The sequence below is a fragment of the Notamacropus eugenii genome, chromosome 1 (genome assembly GCF_028372415.1).
Source record: "Notamacropus eugenii isolate mMacEug1 chromosome 1, mMacEug1.pri_v2, whole genome shotgun sequence".
Classification (NCBI taxonomy): Eukaryota; Metazoa; Chordata; class Mammalia; order Diprotodontia; family Macropodidae; genus Notamacropus; species Notamacropus eugenii.
In genome coordinates this window covers 725,975,555-725,993,249 of record NC_092872.1, presented here as the reverse complement: position 1 = coordinate 725,993,249, position 17,695 = coordinate 725,975,555, and the positions used below count along the sequence as shown (strand labels likewise).

The 17,695-nt window shown below is 44.8% G+C and overlaps 1 protein-coding gene across 1 annotated transcript in view; it reads right to left on the bottom strand.

The window, feature by feature from the left end:
• The window catches only part of POLR1A (RNA polymerase I subunit A), an 80,912-nt gene that overhangs the window by 43,747 nt on the left and 19,470 nt on the right, over positions 1-17,695 (bottom strand). The window contains exons 10-14 of the mRNA XM_072636952.1: positions 14,050-14,220; positions 13,808-13,930; positions 11,304-11,534; positions 7,993-8,247; positions 1,210-1,401 (exon numbers count right to left, since the gene is read on the bottom strand). Of these exons, the coding sequence (XP_072493053.1) occupies positions 1,210-1,401; positions 7,993-8,247; positions 11,304-11,534; positions 13,808-13,930; positions 14,050-14,220 (972 nt within the window). The remainder of the gene's footprint in view (positions 1-1,209; positions 1,402-7,992; positions 8,248-11,303; positions 11,535-13,807; positions 13,931-14,049; positions 14,221-17,695) is intronic.

Sequence of the window (17,695 nt, the reverse complement as noted above, 5' to 3'; positions counted from 1 at the left end):
TGGGCCCCTGGGGCTCTCACTTACAGAGCACCTACTGTGTGCTAGCAACCATGCCAAGCACTTTACAAACGTTATCATTCCTGTTCTCAGCCCTTCTCAGTCCCAGGACTATTCCAATCTCCACCTGGGTTCTAACCCACTCCACTGGATCCCAAAGAACCCCTGGCCACTGGCTACCAATTCCTCTACATCCTCAAACTTGCCCCTGCTACCTTGGGAGGGTCCCTGGCTCTCCCCCAGGGAGACATCTCACCCCACTCATGGGAGGTCACTCCCTCAGCCTCCTCTCACTGCACACACAGGCCTAGGCAGCCTGGGCCCACTCCATCTCTCTTCACCACCATCTCCAGACCACTGCTCCATGGACCACCATCTCACTGACCTCCTCTTCCAAGGTCTCTGCAATCTATGCTGACAGCCTCTTTCCATCCTTGCTACTACTGTATGTTCACTCTGGTCCAGACCACTCTCCCGACTTTTTCAGTTACTTTAATTCTCAGTTCAATCTCCCGCCATCCCCTTCAGAGACCCATGCTGACGCCTGTCCTGTCACCTGCCCTCTTAATTCCTTAGCTCCATTGGCCTTTTCCTCCTCCACTGTATTCCAGCCATACACCAGCAGGATGGCACAGTGGGCCTCACCAGCTCTCCAAGATGCACCACCTTCAGAATAATTCATTCAGAAACGGTGCCCCAGCCCCTAGCCTCATCCTTCCACCCTGCTCCCCCATCCCTCCTCTCAAAGGAACATGACTCTCTGCCCTTGCTATGATCTTCAGTCCCTCAATCCATCCATCTTGTAGATTAACATCCTATAGAAGAAAATCAAGTCAGGACAGAAGACAGGCTTTAAAGAATAGAAATCTGAAGAAGGAAGAGAAAAAGATTTCCATGGGAGGAAAAGGAGGACGGGGCAGGCTGGAGGGCTCCGAGTTTTTAAAACACAAGTACAAAAGATGGCGGCAAGGCAGGTAAAGACCACGAACACCAAGGAGTGTCCAAGAACACTGCTGGTAACAGAGAGAGGAGGCTCGCAGAAGGCCTGGGGCCTCGGCTTGAGGTAGAGGGAATGATGCTAACAGGGAGGAAACCCGAGTCAGACTGCTTGTTCCTTGGTCGTTGGGTCTTTTTTGTTTGTTTTGGGTTTTTTCCTGCCAAGGACAATGTTCTTGGACTGAAAAGGACAGAAGAAAAATAGCTGATTTTTACCTGCTTTCCTGTCCACAGTGGGCAGGGCTTGAGAATGGCAGGAGGAAAGATTTTCACTCGTCCAACTTTGTCGGTCAGTCCTCGGTACACGAGCTCCATGTACTGCTCCCGAGTGAAGAAGCAGCCCCGGGTGGTCATCCTGGCACCAGAGACCATGTGATCCTGGATCAATCCGGCCAATGGCTGGCCATCCTAACAGACCAAAGCACAGAGGGCAGGGGAAAGAGGAGGAGACAGTTTTAGAGGCAAACTTAAGCTTCTGATCACAGGCTTCAAGGCTCTCCAGCAATGTGACCTCTGTCTCTCTGTTTCTTCCATGACACTCTATCCTGGACTAGTCTGTTTTCCCTCTCTCCAATTCCCTCCCCCCCCCCCCCCCAAAAAAAAACAAAACAAAACCAAAAGACCCTGCAGATTGCCCTGGCCCTACCAACTAATCTCCATATTTGCTGTCAGCCCATCACTACCCCCGAGAGGCCTTTTCTCCTCCATCAAACTTTCATTTTCAACTCACTGACTCCCTAGGGCTGTCCCATCCTGGTCTTACGAGTAAATACTCTGCACACACTCGAAGATAAATGTGGCCATTGGCCATCAGACAAGCCACAAGCACTCAAAGTGTTTCCCACGGGTCTCTCTCCTATTTAACAGGGGCTCAGACTGGAAGCTCTCTGAGGCCAGACTGTTTCATTCTTTGTATCTATAACCCCAGTGCCTAGCATGGTGCCTGGAACATAGTAGGTGTTTAATAAATGCTTGCTGAGTGACCTTAAAACAAGGATGACAGCTATTTGATGCCACTTCTCCAAAGTGGTTAATGACCATTCTTAACTTATAGCAGAACCTGGGGAAATGTTGGCTAAAGGGCTCTCCACATCAACAATATGCATTTGTTAAAAAACACTAGGTGCTAGGCACTGGTGATACAAAAAAAAAAAAAATGGTCCTTGCCCTCAAGGAGCTTATAACCTATCCAGAGATAACACATGCATATAGAAGCATATCCAGAATTAATACAAGACACAAGGGAATTAGGCACAAGATAGCTGAGGGGGTGGAAACAGGACTAGCAGTTGAGGGGAACAGGAAACAAGATGCATCATAGAAACCTCATGGGGCAAGGAAGAAGGGCTTAATTTCATTTGATGCTTTCAACCTCAATTACTTTCTGATTGCTAATTAACTGAGTCTTGACTCTGGTGTTTGTCCGTGGCAGTACATAAGGCATTTAAGTGACTTTAAAAAAATAAAAAGGTCGCTGGAGTGACTGACATTTATTTAAAAATTCCCATTAGTGGGTTTTTGGTGTGGGCATTGAGATGGGTGGGCAGGGCAGCACAGATGTCTAGAGACTTCATTTATTTTTATTATTTTTTTAAAAGCATTCTTATAATCATGTTTTATAAATATGGCACTAATAACCACCATGCATGTGGTATATTAGGGTTTGCAAAGCACTTTCCTCAAAACTCCAGGAGAGGAGGGGCTAATAATGCCTGTACAGTTTAGAGAGGAGGGAACTGAAACAGAGAAAGGCAGAGGAGCATGTCCAAAGTCAGAATACCTCAGCAAAGCAGTGTGATCATATTAAGAAAGGCAATGTCAGGGGTGGGGAACCTATGGGCTCCTAGTACCTTGGGTGTGGCTCTCTGGCTGAGTTCAAGTTTTACAGAACAATCCTTTTATTAAGGGGATTTGTTCGGGTGAAATTTGGATTCAGTCAAAGGGAGGCACTTGAGGACCTAGAGGGCCACATGTGGTCTCAAACCCGCAGGTTCCCTGCCCCTGGATAATCTGTGGCCACAGTTCTGGAGCTGGAGGGGTCCTCAGATGCTGAATGTGAAAGAGTACAAGAATGTATTTCAGAGAGCTAAGAGAGAAGAGTCTGGAGAGCCATGGGGAGCTTAAGATGAACTAATGAGAGTAAAATGGGCAGACCTAGGAAAGTCACATGCACAGCAACCACCCCAGTAACTGTGGAAACAAGACAACTGAACTGGAATCCTGCAAGAAAATGATCATGGGCAGAAATGGTCAAACGATATGAACAGGCAGTTTTCAGAGGAAGAAATTTAAGCTATCTATAGTCATATGAAAAAATGCTCTACATCACTAATGATTAGGGAGATGCAAATCAAAACAACTCTCAGGTGTCACATCACACCTGTCAGATTGCCTAACATGACAAAACAGGATGACAATAAATGTTGGAGAAGATGTGGGAGAGTTGGAACACTAATTCATTGTTAGTGGAGCTATGAGCTGACCCAACCATTCTGGAGAGCAATCTGGAACTATGCCCAAAGGGCTATGAAAACGTGCATATCCTTTGAGCCAGCAATACCTTTTCTAGGACCATATCCCAAAGAGATCATAAAAATGGGAAAAGGTTCCACATGTACAAAAAATATTTAATAGCAGCTCTCTTTATGATGGCCAAGAACTGGACATGGAGGGGATACCCATCAACTGGTGAATGTCTGAACAAGTTGGGTATATGAATGTAATGGAATACTATGGTGGTGTAAGAAATGATGAACAGGAAGGCTTTAGAGAGGCCTAGAAGAACTTCTATGAACTGATACTGAATGAAAGGAACAGAACCAGGAGAACACTGCACACAGTAACAGCCACAGTGTGCAAGGACTGTTTTTGATAAGATTTCGCCGTTCACAGCAATGCAAGGAATTAAAACATTCCCAAAGGACTCTTGAGGCACAGTCAGAGAAAGAACTAGGGAATCGGAACACAGAATGAAGCAGACTATTTTCTCTTTTGTCAGGTTTCGTTTTGTTTTGGTTTTTCTCATGGTTTCTCCCATTCATTTTAATTCTTCTACACAACATGACTAATGTGAAAATGTGTTTAATAAAAAAAATAAAATGTAAACTCCTTGAAAAACAAATGATCATGAGCAAGCCTGGCCCCAAGGAGATAGGAGATGAACCCTGGAGATGCTGCCAGATTTTTCTGATTTGGGGTTAGTTTTGTAGAACAAGTTTTTTACCTTTTTTATTCTTTGTTGTAAGGCATGGCTCTCTGAGAGAGGGTAAAGGGAGAGATGCCCCGGGAAACACAGATGATGTAGATAGATAGATAGATAGATAGATAGATAGATAGATAGATAGATAGATAGATAGATAGATAGATAGACAGACAGACAGACAGATAGATAGACAGATCAATTAAAATGTACGTAAAATAAAAATACTCCTGACTTTTAAGGTGATTAAAGCCCTTTATATACAGTATCTATATGAATGCTCCCAAGTACCATGGAAGGTAATTACTTAACCTCTCATTCCTTGACAAATCATTTAATCATTATGGGCCTCAGTTTTCTCAATGATAAAAGAAGGGGTCTGGAACAGGTGGCCCCTTAAGGCCCCTCCCAGCTCTCAATCCTATGTTTCTAAGTGGAAGGAGTAAGGCTAGAACCCATGACCTCAGATTCCAGGACACCACAGCATACTCGCTGGAAGAGGAGACAGCAAGCCCAAGGCCTAAAAGCCCCTGACTCCTGAGGTCACAGAGACAGCACAATTCCAGCAGGGAAAGGACACAGTTGTGAGGTCCTCCTGCCCTGTTAAAGTCTCAGCTGTATGCCAGGGAGGAAGTACATATTCCCAAAGGAAAGAAGAGCTCAGATTCTGTATTCTGAAAACCCCTTGCAGGGTCTCATAAGGCAGGTCAAGTCAAGCTGGCATCCAACATTCTCCTTGTCATTCACCTTGTGCCAATGAGTGGGACTTCTCTCCTTCTTGTGGGCCCCTGGCCTTTACAAAGCCCAATCACCAGACCCCGCGCAGGGGGCAGCCAGCTGGCATTGCCATGCCTTGGCAATTACCTTGAGGGCTAAACTAAGTAATGTCAATCACTTGCAAACGCTAATCAGGCCTCTGGGAGACACCAGAAGAACCTGCAGGAGATGCTGCCTTTAACAATTCTCGTTTAGGACTAGAAAGACGCCTGAACCAAAGGCTAAGGGGCCATCACCTGCTCTTTGGTTTGTGCTGCTAAACACAGTATCAGAGAACTGTTACCATCAAACAAAGTCCAAAATTAATGGGAGGGTCCAGAAAAGGAACATTCTGGTTAAGTGTGAAACAGGGAAGCCTCTTGTGCTTTTACAACTCCCAAAGAGCCCCATCAGTATGGGGTTGGTCTGGGAGGCTGGACACATGGCTTCCTGGAAGCTGGGGCAGCTCACTTCATGTTTCCAGATCGTGGGGAGGGGGACAGCAATGATCTCTGAGGCTATTTCCAGCTCCAAATCTGAGATTCTAAATCTAGCCCAAAGGCCCAAAGGAAGATGGCTTCCTCAACATTATCTGAATGGAAGTCTTGTTTACCAAGTACATGTTGGAGGGTCTTCATCTAACTAGTCTATTGACCTATGAGACCCAGGCTGGGGGTGGGGAGGTACATCTTAGCTACTCCACAACCGCCAGGGTCCACCGATGGGTTAACTGGACTGAATTCACTGAGCCAGAGTGGACAGTCTTCTCTCAAAGAACCACTGCCCCACAGGGAAGAGAACAGCAATCCTGGGAATGAACACCATGAAGTGATCTACTCTGCCTCTTCTGAAGAATGAGAAGCTTTATTCAAAAAATGGAAAAAAGACAAACTGGGAATGGAGGAAAAAGAAAGATTTGGGGGGGGGGGGGAAGAAGGGGGGGAGGAAAGGAAAGGGAGAAAGATAGAGAGGGAGAGAGAAAGGAGAGAAAGGAGAGAAAGGAAAGAGAGACCGGAGGAAAGAGAAACAAAGAAATAGAGAGAAACAGGGAAGAAGGGAAGGAGGAGGGGGAAAGGGAAAGGGAAAAGGGGAAGGAGAGAGGAAAGAGAGAGAATGGGGGAGAGAGAGACAAAGAAAGAGGGAGAGACAGGAGGGAGGGAGAGGGAGGAGATGGAGTGGCAAACCCAAATTCTCATCTTTTTACCTTCAAGTAGAATAAATACAAAGCCCCTGGTCTCCTCCCTTGACCAAAAAAAAGGGAACTGAAGCTTTGCAGCACATCTGAGAGCAGAACTCGCCTACTTTGAAGCATCAGTCTGTCAGTTAAACGTCACTGCGCACCTACTATGCACCATACACTCTACTAGGAGCTGGGGTTAAAAAAAGGCTAAAGGCCGTCCCTGCCATCAAGGAACTCGGTCTAAGGAGGGAGACATATGAAAAAAGCAAGCAACACACAGTATAATCAGGAAGTAACAAAAAGAAGGCCGACTCCAAGAGAAGCTGGGGAAGGCTTCACGTAGCCAGAGCCAAGAAATGGAGGATCTGGTTCCTGGAATGAATGGCCAGGAAGCCGAGTTCCTGGGTTGGGGTGTGGGGGTGGGGGAGGCTGTGGCTGAAGGTCTGGGGAAAGGATCCCAATGGCACTTGATTCACAACTTTAATAAGTGAGCTCTTAGGGAGACAACAATGAAAACAGATGGGCCTGAGCCTAGTCTATACTCATAGGGCGCCTCATACCTCCTCTCTGCCAGAACTGCAAGATGAGGAAGACAGAAATTACTCTCTTTACCAGGGAGGAAACAAAGACTCAGAAATTCTAGGTAACTCGTCCAACACTGTGGTAAATGGCAGAGCCAGGGACTGAACCCAGGCCCCCCAACTCCCAGTCTGGCGTTTGGCTGTCTCAGCCAGAAGGCCCCACAATGTGACCTCAGCTTCACCTCCCAGAGTGGTCACAGAACCAAGCCTGTGAGCAACACAGGAGCACAAAGGGTCCAATTCCAAAGGACTGGATAAGATACAATCCTCCCTCTGTCCGTTTTTATCTGGTTCTGAAGACTCATTCTTCTCTGCTGTCCAAGCTTCAACTCATCTGACTTTGCCATGACCCTTCAAAGCCACAATAGAAAGGTTCTTTTCAGATGAAATAAGGCTATTTTTCAACCTAAGTCTAAATGAGAGGGCTCATTCTACCAATTCCTCAAACCCTTGTTTTAGAGTGGTTTTTTCTTCAGTTTTAAATATTTTATTTTTTCCAATTACATATAAAAATGATTTTTAACCTTTTTTTCTTTTAATTTTTAAATTCTCTCAGAAACTTCTCTGAGAAGTTGCTCTGGAGGAGTCCTGGGTCACCCCTCCCAAGCCGCCTGATGGATGCAGGGACAGAGCAAAGACCTTTCATGGCTTCTGAGAGACCTGGGAAGCTAAAGAGATTCTTTGGAGATAGGGAGACCTAACGAGCAGCCATTTGGGACAGCCCCACCTCAGGGAAATCTGGGAGGGATACAGGGGTGTGCCTTCTATTTATATCTAGAAATAGATTTACACATATAAATACATACACACACGCTTCCGGGTGTGACTGTATGTGTGCACACGCCTGCATAAAACTCCAAAGTCTGAACAGAGAACAGTCTCTTGGTAGCTCTAAGGGTTTCCTGAGCTACAGAAGAGCAAACACCAGGACATGAAATCAAATCACATGGTCATGCCATGTTCCTGGAGCCTCCTGCTGTCAAAGGTGGTTCCTAGATCAGTCACTTTCAGGCTGTGTGATCCTGGATCTGGTCTTCTGTTTCTGTACAAGGAGGGAGCTGGCCCAGGCGGCCTCCAAGCCCTTCGACCACAGTCCCTTTCAGACCCCCTCCACCCTCCCCTTACTCACAACACCACTGATCCTGGGTGTATTTATTGAAGTACCTGCTGTCTCTTGTGAGGACAAGGCCTGTTTGCACTTTATCCCTGTGTCTCCAGAGCCTTGCCTAGCGCCTATGACACCACAAAAACTTCTCTACTGTGTACCCACCAAGCTAACCTACCTTGGGCACCAGGTACTGCTCATCAGTACAGGCTAGGACACACGCCTCAGCCCGGCCCAGCTCGCTCTGGGGGAAGTGAGCATTCATCTCGTCTCCATCAAAGTCAGCGTTGTATGCCTTGCAGTTGGCATAGTGGAGGCGCAAGACTTTCTCTGAAGGCAGGATTCTGGCTCGGTGGGCCTGGATGGAGGGTCTGTGCAGGGTGGGCTGGCGGTTCAGCAGGAGAACATCCCCATTCTTCACATGACGACATACCTAAGCAGAACACAGAAGACAGGGACAGGGTAACTAATGCCTGCTGATATCTGGGCTCAAGAAGCTAAGTTCAGCATATGGGCCACACAGAGAATGTCCGCTGCATCATCCTGCTGAACAGATTTCTATAAACTAAAATGAGGAGTTCATCCTTATCATCCTCTTTTAATCAGAATCCTAGTAGCTGTTGTCCACAGACCCCCAAGGTCACTCCCCTTCCTTCCTCAAAGAGTTCAATAGCTGGATTTTCATTTTTCTCACCTCTCCAGCTCCCGCCTTCATACTAGGGGACTTCAATAAACACATTAAAAATCTCCCTCAAATACCTTAACCGCTCAGGTCCTCAACCTACCCACCTGCCATGAGCTACTCCTCTCTACCTTACCTCAGTCACACACAAAGATGATCAAACCTTGGGGGTCTCAGAAAGAGAAGAGCCTACAGGGGAGTGGGTGAGGGGAGGGTAAAAGCTGCAAAGAGGAGGAAAGATGGGAGAGACATGGGCTTACTGTGGGCAGTGGGGAAGCAGTCAGTAGACAGAGATTTTAGACAAGTAAGAGTAAGGATGATAAGCATGGAGAAAGGTACTGGAGAGGGTGGGATGGGATGGGATTCCTCGTACATATGGAGAGACTGACCTTGGCAAGGATGCCTCATTATATGGCAGAAGCCATATGGGTGAAGTGATATAAGGAAAAGGCGAGAAGAGAGAGCCCTCCGTGAGAGGCCGCAAATTTTTCAGTGATATATGCGGCAAGACTTTCAGTTGAAAGGGTACAGGCTGGGCAGGGAAGCTCCTGTGTCTTCCCTTACTGAGGACAAATCCCCAGGATACGATTTGGGATTAGAACACAGAATGAGAGACACTGCTTCTGCCCAAGAAGGAAGACTGATCCATGGGCAGGCAATCAAGTTCAATGATGGGGCAGAGTCCACAGAGGCTGGGGCAAACAAGAGGCTTTATTCTGTGCCTGATTCAACTTTTCTTGGTTATTTTCAACCTCAGAAGCCAGCAGGCAGCTCTGAAAAATCACCTTCCATAGAGGTCAGCCTCTGTGCTCCCTGGAACTCACTCACATGAATGACATAATTAGTTAAAAATGTTCAGGTTTCCTAGGAGACTTGGACCCCATAAATTCCCATGAGCCCTGGCCAGGGTTTTGGAAGCTCAAGTGCGTCACTCAGCCTGAAGTGACCTAGAAGGTCTGGGTTCTGAACTTCTCAGGAGAGAAACTGCTCAGTACTGTGGCCCCAAACCAAAAATCTAAGCACAGCCCAGGATCTTGCTTTCATAGAAACAGAGACAGAATCACAGCTAAACAAACACTAGGCAGCTGGGAATTACAATGGGAAAACACGTAGGCCAAATGGGCCTGCAGCTAAAAAGTCCAACAAGAGTTAGAGACGGATAGGGCAAGGGTCAAAGTGTTCATGGTAGAGCAGTTCACAGGCTCCAAGGCTGGCCGTCTGTGACCTGCTCACAGGTGAAGAGGTGATGGGCCACTTGCCCTTTGTTCACTAAATTCCATTCGATTCCAGATTGCATCTGTGCAAAGAAACTACCCCAACAACCCAGACATCAGAAGCTGCCATACCTCCAAGCCTTGCCAGCTAACATCACTGATCCCCCAGAGATCTTTAATCAGTTAAACCCTCCCACTCTGCCCCAAAGAGAGAGGGGCTGGACCTATGTAAGGCCCTCCCAGGTGGGGAAAAGCAGGAGGAAACCTCTCAAATGTCATCTTGGAGAATGGTCTAGAGCAGCCGCTTCTCAAATAGAAATGTATCCCTGCTGGCCAGACACTCAGAAAACCACAAATTAACATTATCTGTGTTACACTGTATTTTTCTTTACTTTGTTCAACATTTACCAATGATACTTAAGTCTGGTTCATTCCATACTAGGGAAATGCAAGTCTAAAAGCTCTGGCCTAGAGCACAGAGAGATTACAGAGGTCACAAAGGTCATAGAGTCTTGAATTCAGGTTTTCTTGACTTTGAGGTCAACTCCCCCATCTTCTAGGCCACGCTACCTTTCACATTTTGTTGTTTTTCAGTCCTTTCAGTCATGTCCCACTCTCTGTGTGTCTCCCTTTTGGGATTTTCTTGGCAAAGATACTGGAATGGCTTTCCATTTCCTTCTCCAGCTCATTTTACAAATGAGGAAACTGAGGCAAATAGGGCAGGTGACTTATCCAGAGTTATACAGGTGGGAAGGTCAAATCTGAACTCAGTTCCTCCTGACCCCAGGCCTAGCTCTCTCTATCAAATGCACCACCTAGATGCCCCATATATGCCTTTCACATAGAAGGAGGTTCATATATAATTGGTGCCAGCCACACTAGGTACCTACATCACCACCAATGTCAATTTGGCCTCTCCAGGACAAGTATACCACACTCCCTAATCAGCCCCAAGGTTCTCTTAAATTAATTCAACAAGCATTTGTCAAGCGCTCTGGCACTGAGCTCAGTGCTAGACAGAAAAAACCAAAAAGCAAACAGCCCCGTCCTCGTGAAGATCCCTGTTCCAACACTGTCCTTGTAGCTTCCCTTACAGGTGAGTTCACTCCCCCTCTAAGCCTGAAATCCTTAAACTGTCCATCTGTGAACTTTTTTCTTTTTTAATATTCTGATAACTGTGTTTCAATATGCTTGGTTTCCTTTGTAATCTAATGTATATAAGCATGTATTGAGTTTCCACAAAGTGCCCAGGCCTGGGCTAGGCCCTGTGGAAAAACAAAAGCACAGGACAATGGAGTGCCAAGTGTCATGGAGGTCTTGGTCACAAGGGCCAGGAGATCAGGAAACATGACAGCAGAAGGGGCCCTGGGAGCTAGATGCGCTTACATCTCTCTCTCTCCTCCCCCACTCCCACCTCTTGCACTGAGTGTAAAAAGCACAGCTCCCTCCACCCCACAGAAGGCAGAGAAAGGAAAACCGAAGACAACACTCACATTTCAGCAGCAGCTTGTTGGGATGACTTAACCCTGGAGCTGAGTGGAGGTGCAAGGACAGAGGTGGCATATGGGCATGCCAACCTCGGATAGTACTTACAATTTTGGTTCCCTGGAGCCTGGGGGTGCCAGTGGCCGGGGTGAGGAGTTGCTTGGCCACAGCCTCCCTCTGGGTCACGTTAGTTGTGCTCAGAGCTGTGCGGCTACCATCCTCACTGATGACCATCGAGGCTCCAGGGTGCACATTGGGGCCGTTGATGACTGCTTGCCTCAGCTCCTGGACGTTCCATGGAGTCACTGGCTGAGGGTAGGTCAGTTTTGTGGCAAACACCTGAAAAGGGATACAACTGATGGCACCAGAAGAGAAGCTAAAATTCCCTTCCTCCTTGGCACCCTCCATCCATGCACTTAGCTGTGTGGATGGCAGTTTTTATTAAACCAGACCTGTTGTTTTATTAGTGTAGGGAACATCCAGTTGAGAAAACTCCCCGTACCAATGCAAATTAGAGGCCCTCAAGAGTAGTGGATGGAAGGGTGAACTTAGAGTCAGGAAGACCTGGGTTCAAATCCTACCTCAGATACTTACTAGCTGTGACCCATGGCAAGTCAGTTGCCCTCTTAATGCAGAATAGGTGCTAATCTGCACTGGCTGAGCTCCTCTCTGTATCAAGGAAGTCACAGTGCAAAGACAATAATCACCCCATGTGTCTGGCATGGTGCTTCATACAGACAATTGCACTGGAACACCACCATAACTCTGAGGGAGCTACTTCAGGGACTGAGGAAACTGAGGCTCTCAGAGATGAAATGACTGGCCCATGGTCACAGAGCCAGCAGAGCTTTATGATCCCATACATCATGGTGAACCAAACCTGTCTTCTGATGCTCAGTATCATTCAAATCTCTGGGACAATCTGGAGTTTGGGGAGATGATGCCAGGCTGGCCTGGGGCTGGCCCAAAGTCAAGGTTTTGCTACAGAGAGCAATGGACCAGATTCAGGAAGATATCCCTGTGGCTCCAGACTGTCTCTTTACTCAACTGTCCGACTTCCTCCTGCACAGGATTCCTTTCCCCAGGGGTCTGACTGGCATGGGGCCATGAATTCTCTGGCTTAACTCTCCCAAGTTTCCCCCATGGAGCCTAAGCATCCTCTGGAGAGATGAGGCAGCCGAAACCAAGCTCTGCTCATTATCAGCGCTCCACAAGTCCCAGAGAGCAAAACAGGAAGGAAGGAAATAAAGCTCTTCACCGAGGGAATTAAACTGTCAACACAGAAGTACAGGGAAACCAAAGTTCAGTGGCAGGCAGCTGTTAATGACCGATGGCACTAACTAGACAAAGCATTATTGAATAGAGAGCTAGCAGAAAGAGGAAACAGGGGTGACCAGACCCCCTAGGGTTGCTCCTGGGGAAGAGCTGAGGAGCCACTCCTTGTACCTGCCTCTGATCTGGGTTCAAATCCTATCTGTGGCATTTCCTACCTATGAGACCCTAGGTAAATCCCTTAACCTCCTTGGGTCTCTGTTTCCATAGCGTAAAATGGGGGGGAGGAAGTTGAAATAGATGGCCTCTCAGGTCCCCTGGGACTCTAGATCTAGGTGCCTATGATCCTATATGTGGCCTTTAGCAGGTCAGATATTTTTCTTCATCTGGAAAACAATGGGATTCAACTAGGGAATGAGCTATGCAGCCTAGGCCAAGTGGTTGCATCAACATGGCCTTCTACTGGTAAGACAGGAGGCCTGGAACAGGCAACCACAAGGACTCTTTCCAGCTCTGCCACTGAGGACCTAGAAAAGAAGTGGGCCTGAGGCTCGGTCCCATGATTAGTTTCCTCATCTCTAAAATGGGTATGGACTGACACTACTGACGCCCCTCAAGCTTACAGGATTACTGTGAAGAACAGATGAAAGAAAAGAGGGAACTCAATGCATCACCCTGAAAGCACTCGCCCTCTGGATGAAGTCAGGATCATATGCTTGGTGCAGATAAAGCCACACACCGGGAAGCACCAACTACACACCAGAAGACAGGAACACAATGAGAAGTGCACAAACATGCCAATTCTTTGCAGCTGGCCTTTGGTGTATTTGGGCTCTGGCAGCAAGGTGAACTGATATTTATCGAGAGTGTTGAAGTTTGCAAAGCTTCTCACAAACAAATCTCATCAGTGTAATCATCCCATGAGGGAGCTGTTAATGCTCCCATTTTACAGATGAGAAAGGCTCAGAGGCAGAGGAACTTGCCCAGGTCACATGGTGAGCAGAGCTGGCCGCACATGTGGAAACCTTCTGATTCCCACGCCTGTACACTGCCCATCAGAGGTGAAGCAGGGCAGGCAGCCACATGTGGCTCTGACCTCTTTTTTAGGAATGCTCAGAGAAGTGTGAGCAAGTGTTCTCTAGGAGATGGTGAGCAGTCTGTGGCCAAGGAGGAGTTAAGGAGACATATTTGTCACAAGTAGCCAAAAAATCTAATCCTTAGGGGACAATCTGTTCAGAAGCGGGCAGACACTTGGACTTCCAAGGCCTACTAAGGCCCGCCCTCCCAGACCCTCTGTATACACCTCCCACCCCCTACTCATAGCAGCCCCCTTGACTCACCATAGGGATCCCAATTTCATTGGTGTTAATGTACATGTCTGGGCAGATGACTGAGCGAGCGGCATAGTCAACACGCTTCCCCATCATGTGCTTCCGAAACAAGCCTTCCTTCTTCTCCAGAATCTTTTGGGGTAAGGGAAACAAAGGCAGTGGTTGAGAAGTGGGCAGCTGTCTCACTGTAGGTTGACCTACATGGGCTCCCCCTCTCTGCATTGGGGCAAGGGAGATGATCTGCCACTTACCTGCCGGATACCAGGGTACTTCTCCATCATTAACTTGTCCATATCACTGTCAAACACAATATTGACGTGGCTCTGAAGGCGGATCCAAATGCCATAAAGTTTCTCTGTGAGAGACTGGCCTGGAATCATGGTCAGAAAGGAACGGTCCATTGGAACAGAAGACTCTGCCTCCTGGGGGAACAAAGAGAGTGAGTGACACCACAAGCCCAAGCCCCCCAAATCAGAGGACATGGCCCTCCCTTTCCCCTAAATGTGAAGAGTCATGGTGCACCCCGATGATGTTCCAAAGCTTCTGGGACCTTTCCAGCTTCCTCTGACTTTAAGGCCTAAAACACAGACTTGAACAAAGTTGGCCTCCTAACATTAAAGTGAAGATGGAAGATGAATAGAATTTTTAAAAAGTTAAATATGATAGACTACTGGAGAAAACTGAATGGGACTAGAAAGGAGTGTACCTTTTATTCAACTCTACATGGCACTTTCACAAAAACTGACCAGGTATTAGGGCATAAAAACCACAAATGAAGAAAAGTAGAAATATTAAATGCATCCTTTTCAGACCATAATGCAATAAAATTATATTCAATAAAAGGTCATGGAAACATAGATTAAAAATTAATTGAAATCAAATAATCTAATCCTAAAGAATGAGTGGGTCAAAGAACAAATCATAGAAACAATCAATAATTTCATTTAAGAGAATGACAAGACAACACATCAAAATTTATGGGATGCAGCCAAAGCAGTACTTAGTACTCTAAACGCTGACATCAATAAAACAGAGAAAGAGGAGATCCATGAATTGGGCATGCAACTAAAAAAACTAGAAAAAGAACAGATGAAAAATCCCTAATTAAACACTAAATTGGAAATCTTGAAAACTAAAAGAGATTAATAAAATTGAAAATAAGAGACCATTGAACTAATAAGTAAAAGTTGGAGCTGGCTTTATGAAGGAAAAAAACCACAGACAAACCACCGGTTTTAATTTGATATTTTTTTTTTAAAGAAAGAAAACCAAGTTACCAGTATCAAAAATGAAAAGGGTGAATTCCCAACCAATGAAGATGAAATTAAAGCAATTACTAGGAGCTTTGCCCAATCATATGTCAATAAATCTGACAATCTAAGTGAAATGGATAAATATTTACAAAAATATAAATTGTACTGGCTAACAGAAAAGGAAATAGAATACTTAAATAACACCATTTTGGAAAAAGAAACTGAACAAGCCATCAACGAGCTCCAAGAAAAAATCTCCAGGACCAGATAGATTCATAACTAAATTCTACCAAACATTTAAAGAACAATTAATTCCAATACTATTACTAAAAATGTTATCCGGAAAAATAGGTGAAAAAGAAGTCCTATCAAACTCCTTTTATGACACAAATGCGGTGCTGATACCGTAATCAGAAAGAGCAAAAATAGAGAAAGAAAACTACAGAACAATTTTCCTAATAAATATTGATGCAAAAATTTTAAATAAAATACTAACAAGGAGATTGCAGCAATGTATCCCAAAACTCACACATGATAGAGGAGGTGAGATTTATACCAGGAATGCTGGGCTAAGGAAGACTATCAGCACAAATGATCATGTGTCCATGATGAAACCAATGAAAATCTGATGATTATCTCCAGAGAAACAGAAAAAGCTTCTGACAAAATACAACACCCATAGGAATGAACTGGGCTTCCCTTAAAATGATAAGTGGTGTCTGTCTAAAACCATCAGCCAGCATTATCTGTAATGGGGACAAGCTAGAAGCCTTGCCAGTATGATGAGGTGCTGAAAAAGGATGTCTGTCCATTGTCACCACTATTATCCAATAGGAAACTAAACTGTCACTGTTTGCAAACAATACGATGGCATACTTAGAGAATCTCAGAGAGCAACCAAATAACTAGTTGATATAATTAACAACTTCAGCAAAGTTGCAGGATATAAAATAAACCTACACAAGTCATCAGCAATTCTATATGTTACCCACAAAGTTCAGCAGCAAGAGATAAATTCCACTTAAGATAACTGTAGACAATATAAAATATTTGGCAGTCTACCTGACAAGACAAACCCAGAAACTATATGAACACAATTACAAAAGACTTTTCACACAAACAAAATCAGATCTGAACAAGTAGAAATATAGTAATCACTCACAGGCTGAGCCAACATAATAAAAATGACAATTATACCTAAACTAACTTAATTGTTCAATGCTATACCAAACTACCAAAAAATTATTTTACAGAGCTAGAAAAAAATAACAAAATTCATCTAAAAGGACAAAAGGTCAAGAATATTCAGGGAATTCATGGAAAACATAATATGAAGGAAGGTGACCTAGCTAGACCAAATCTCAAACTGTATTTTAAAGTGGTAATCATCAAAACAACCTGATAATGGCTAAGAAACAAAATGGTGGATCAGTGGAACAGATAAGGTCCATAATACACAGTTACAAAGGACCATAATAATCTACTGTTTCACAAACTCAAAGACTCAAGCTTTTAGGACAAGAACTCACTATGTGACAAAGATTGCTGAGATAACTGGAAAGCAGTTTGACAAAAACTAGGTATATACCAACACCTCACAAAGTGAATAAATGATTCAGATGTAAAGGATGATATAAATACATTAGGGAAGCATGCAAAAATGTTCCTGTCAGATTTATGGATGAGGAAAGAGTTTGTGACCAAATAAGAGAAAGACAGCTTTATGGGAAGTAAAATAGATAATTTTGATTACATGAAATTAAAAGGTTCTGTGCACAAACAAAACTGCAGCCAAAATTAGAAGGAAAGCAGGAAACCCAGACAACATTTTCACAGCAAGTTTCTCTGATAAACACTTCATTTCTCAAATATATACACACGTATATGTATATATATGTGTATATATGTATGTATGTAAAGACTTCATTTTTCAAAAATATTGCAACTGAGCCAAAGTTGTAAAAATAAAAAAACCATTCCCCAGCTGATTAAAGGATATGAACAGGCAGTTTTCAGAAGAAATAACAGCTATCTACAGTCACATGAAAAATGCTCTAAATCACCACTGACTAGAGAAGTGCAAATTAAGACAATTCTAAGAAACCACCTCATATCTATCAAACAGGCTAAAATGATAGAAAAGAAAAATGACAAATGCTCAAGGGGACATGAAAAAATTGGGACACTAATGCATTATTGGTGGAGTTGTGACATACCCTCAACCATTCTGGAGAACAATTTGGAACTGGGTTATAAAACTGAGCAAACCCTCTGACTTAGCAACATTCACTACTAGGTCTGTATTCCAAAGAGATCAAAGAAAAGGGAAAGACTTAAAAAATATTTATAGCAACTCTTTTTGTGGTGGCAAAGAATCGGAAATTGAAGTGATGCCCATCCACTGGGGAATGGCTAAACAAGTTGCAGTCTGCGATTATGGTGAAATACTACTGTGCTGTAAGAAATGACAAGCAGGATGGTTTCCGGAAAACCTGGGAAGACTTATATGAACTCATGCAAAGTGAAACAAGCAGAACCAGAACTGTTACACAGTAACACCCATATTTTAGGGATGATACACTGTGAAAGACTTAGCTACTCTAACTATGATTACTATCCAAAGACAATTCCAAAGGATCCATGA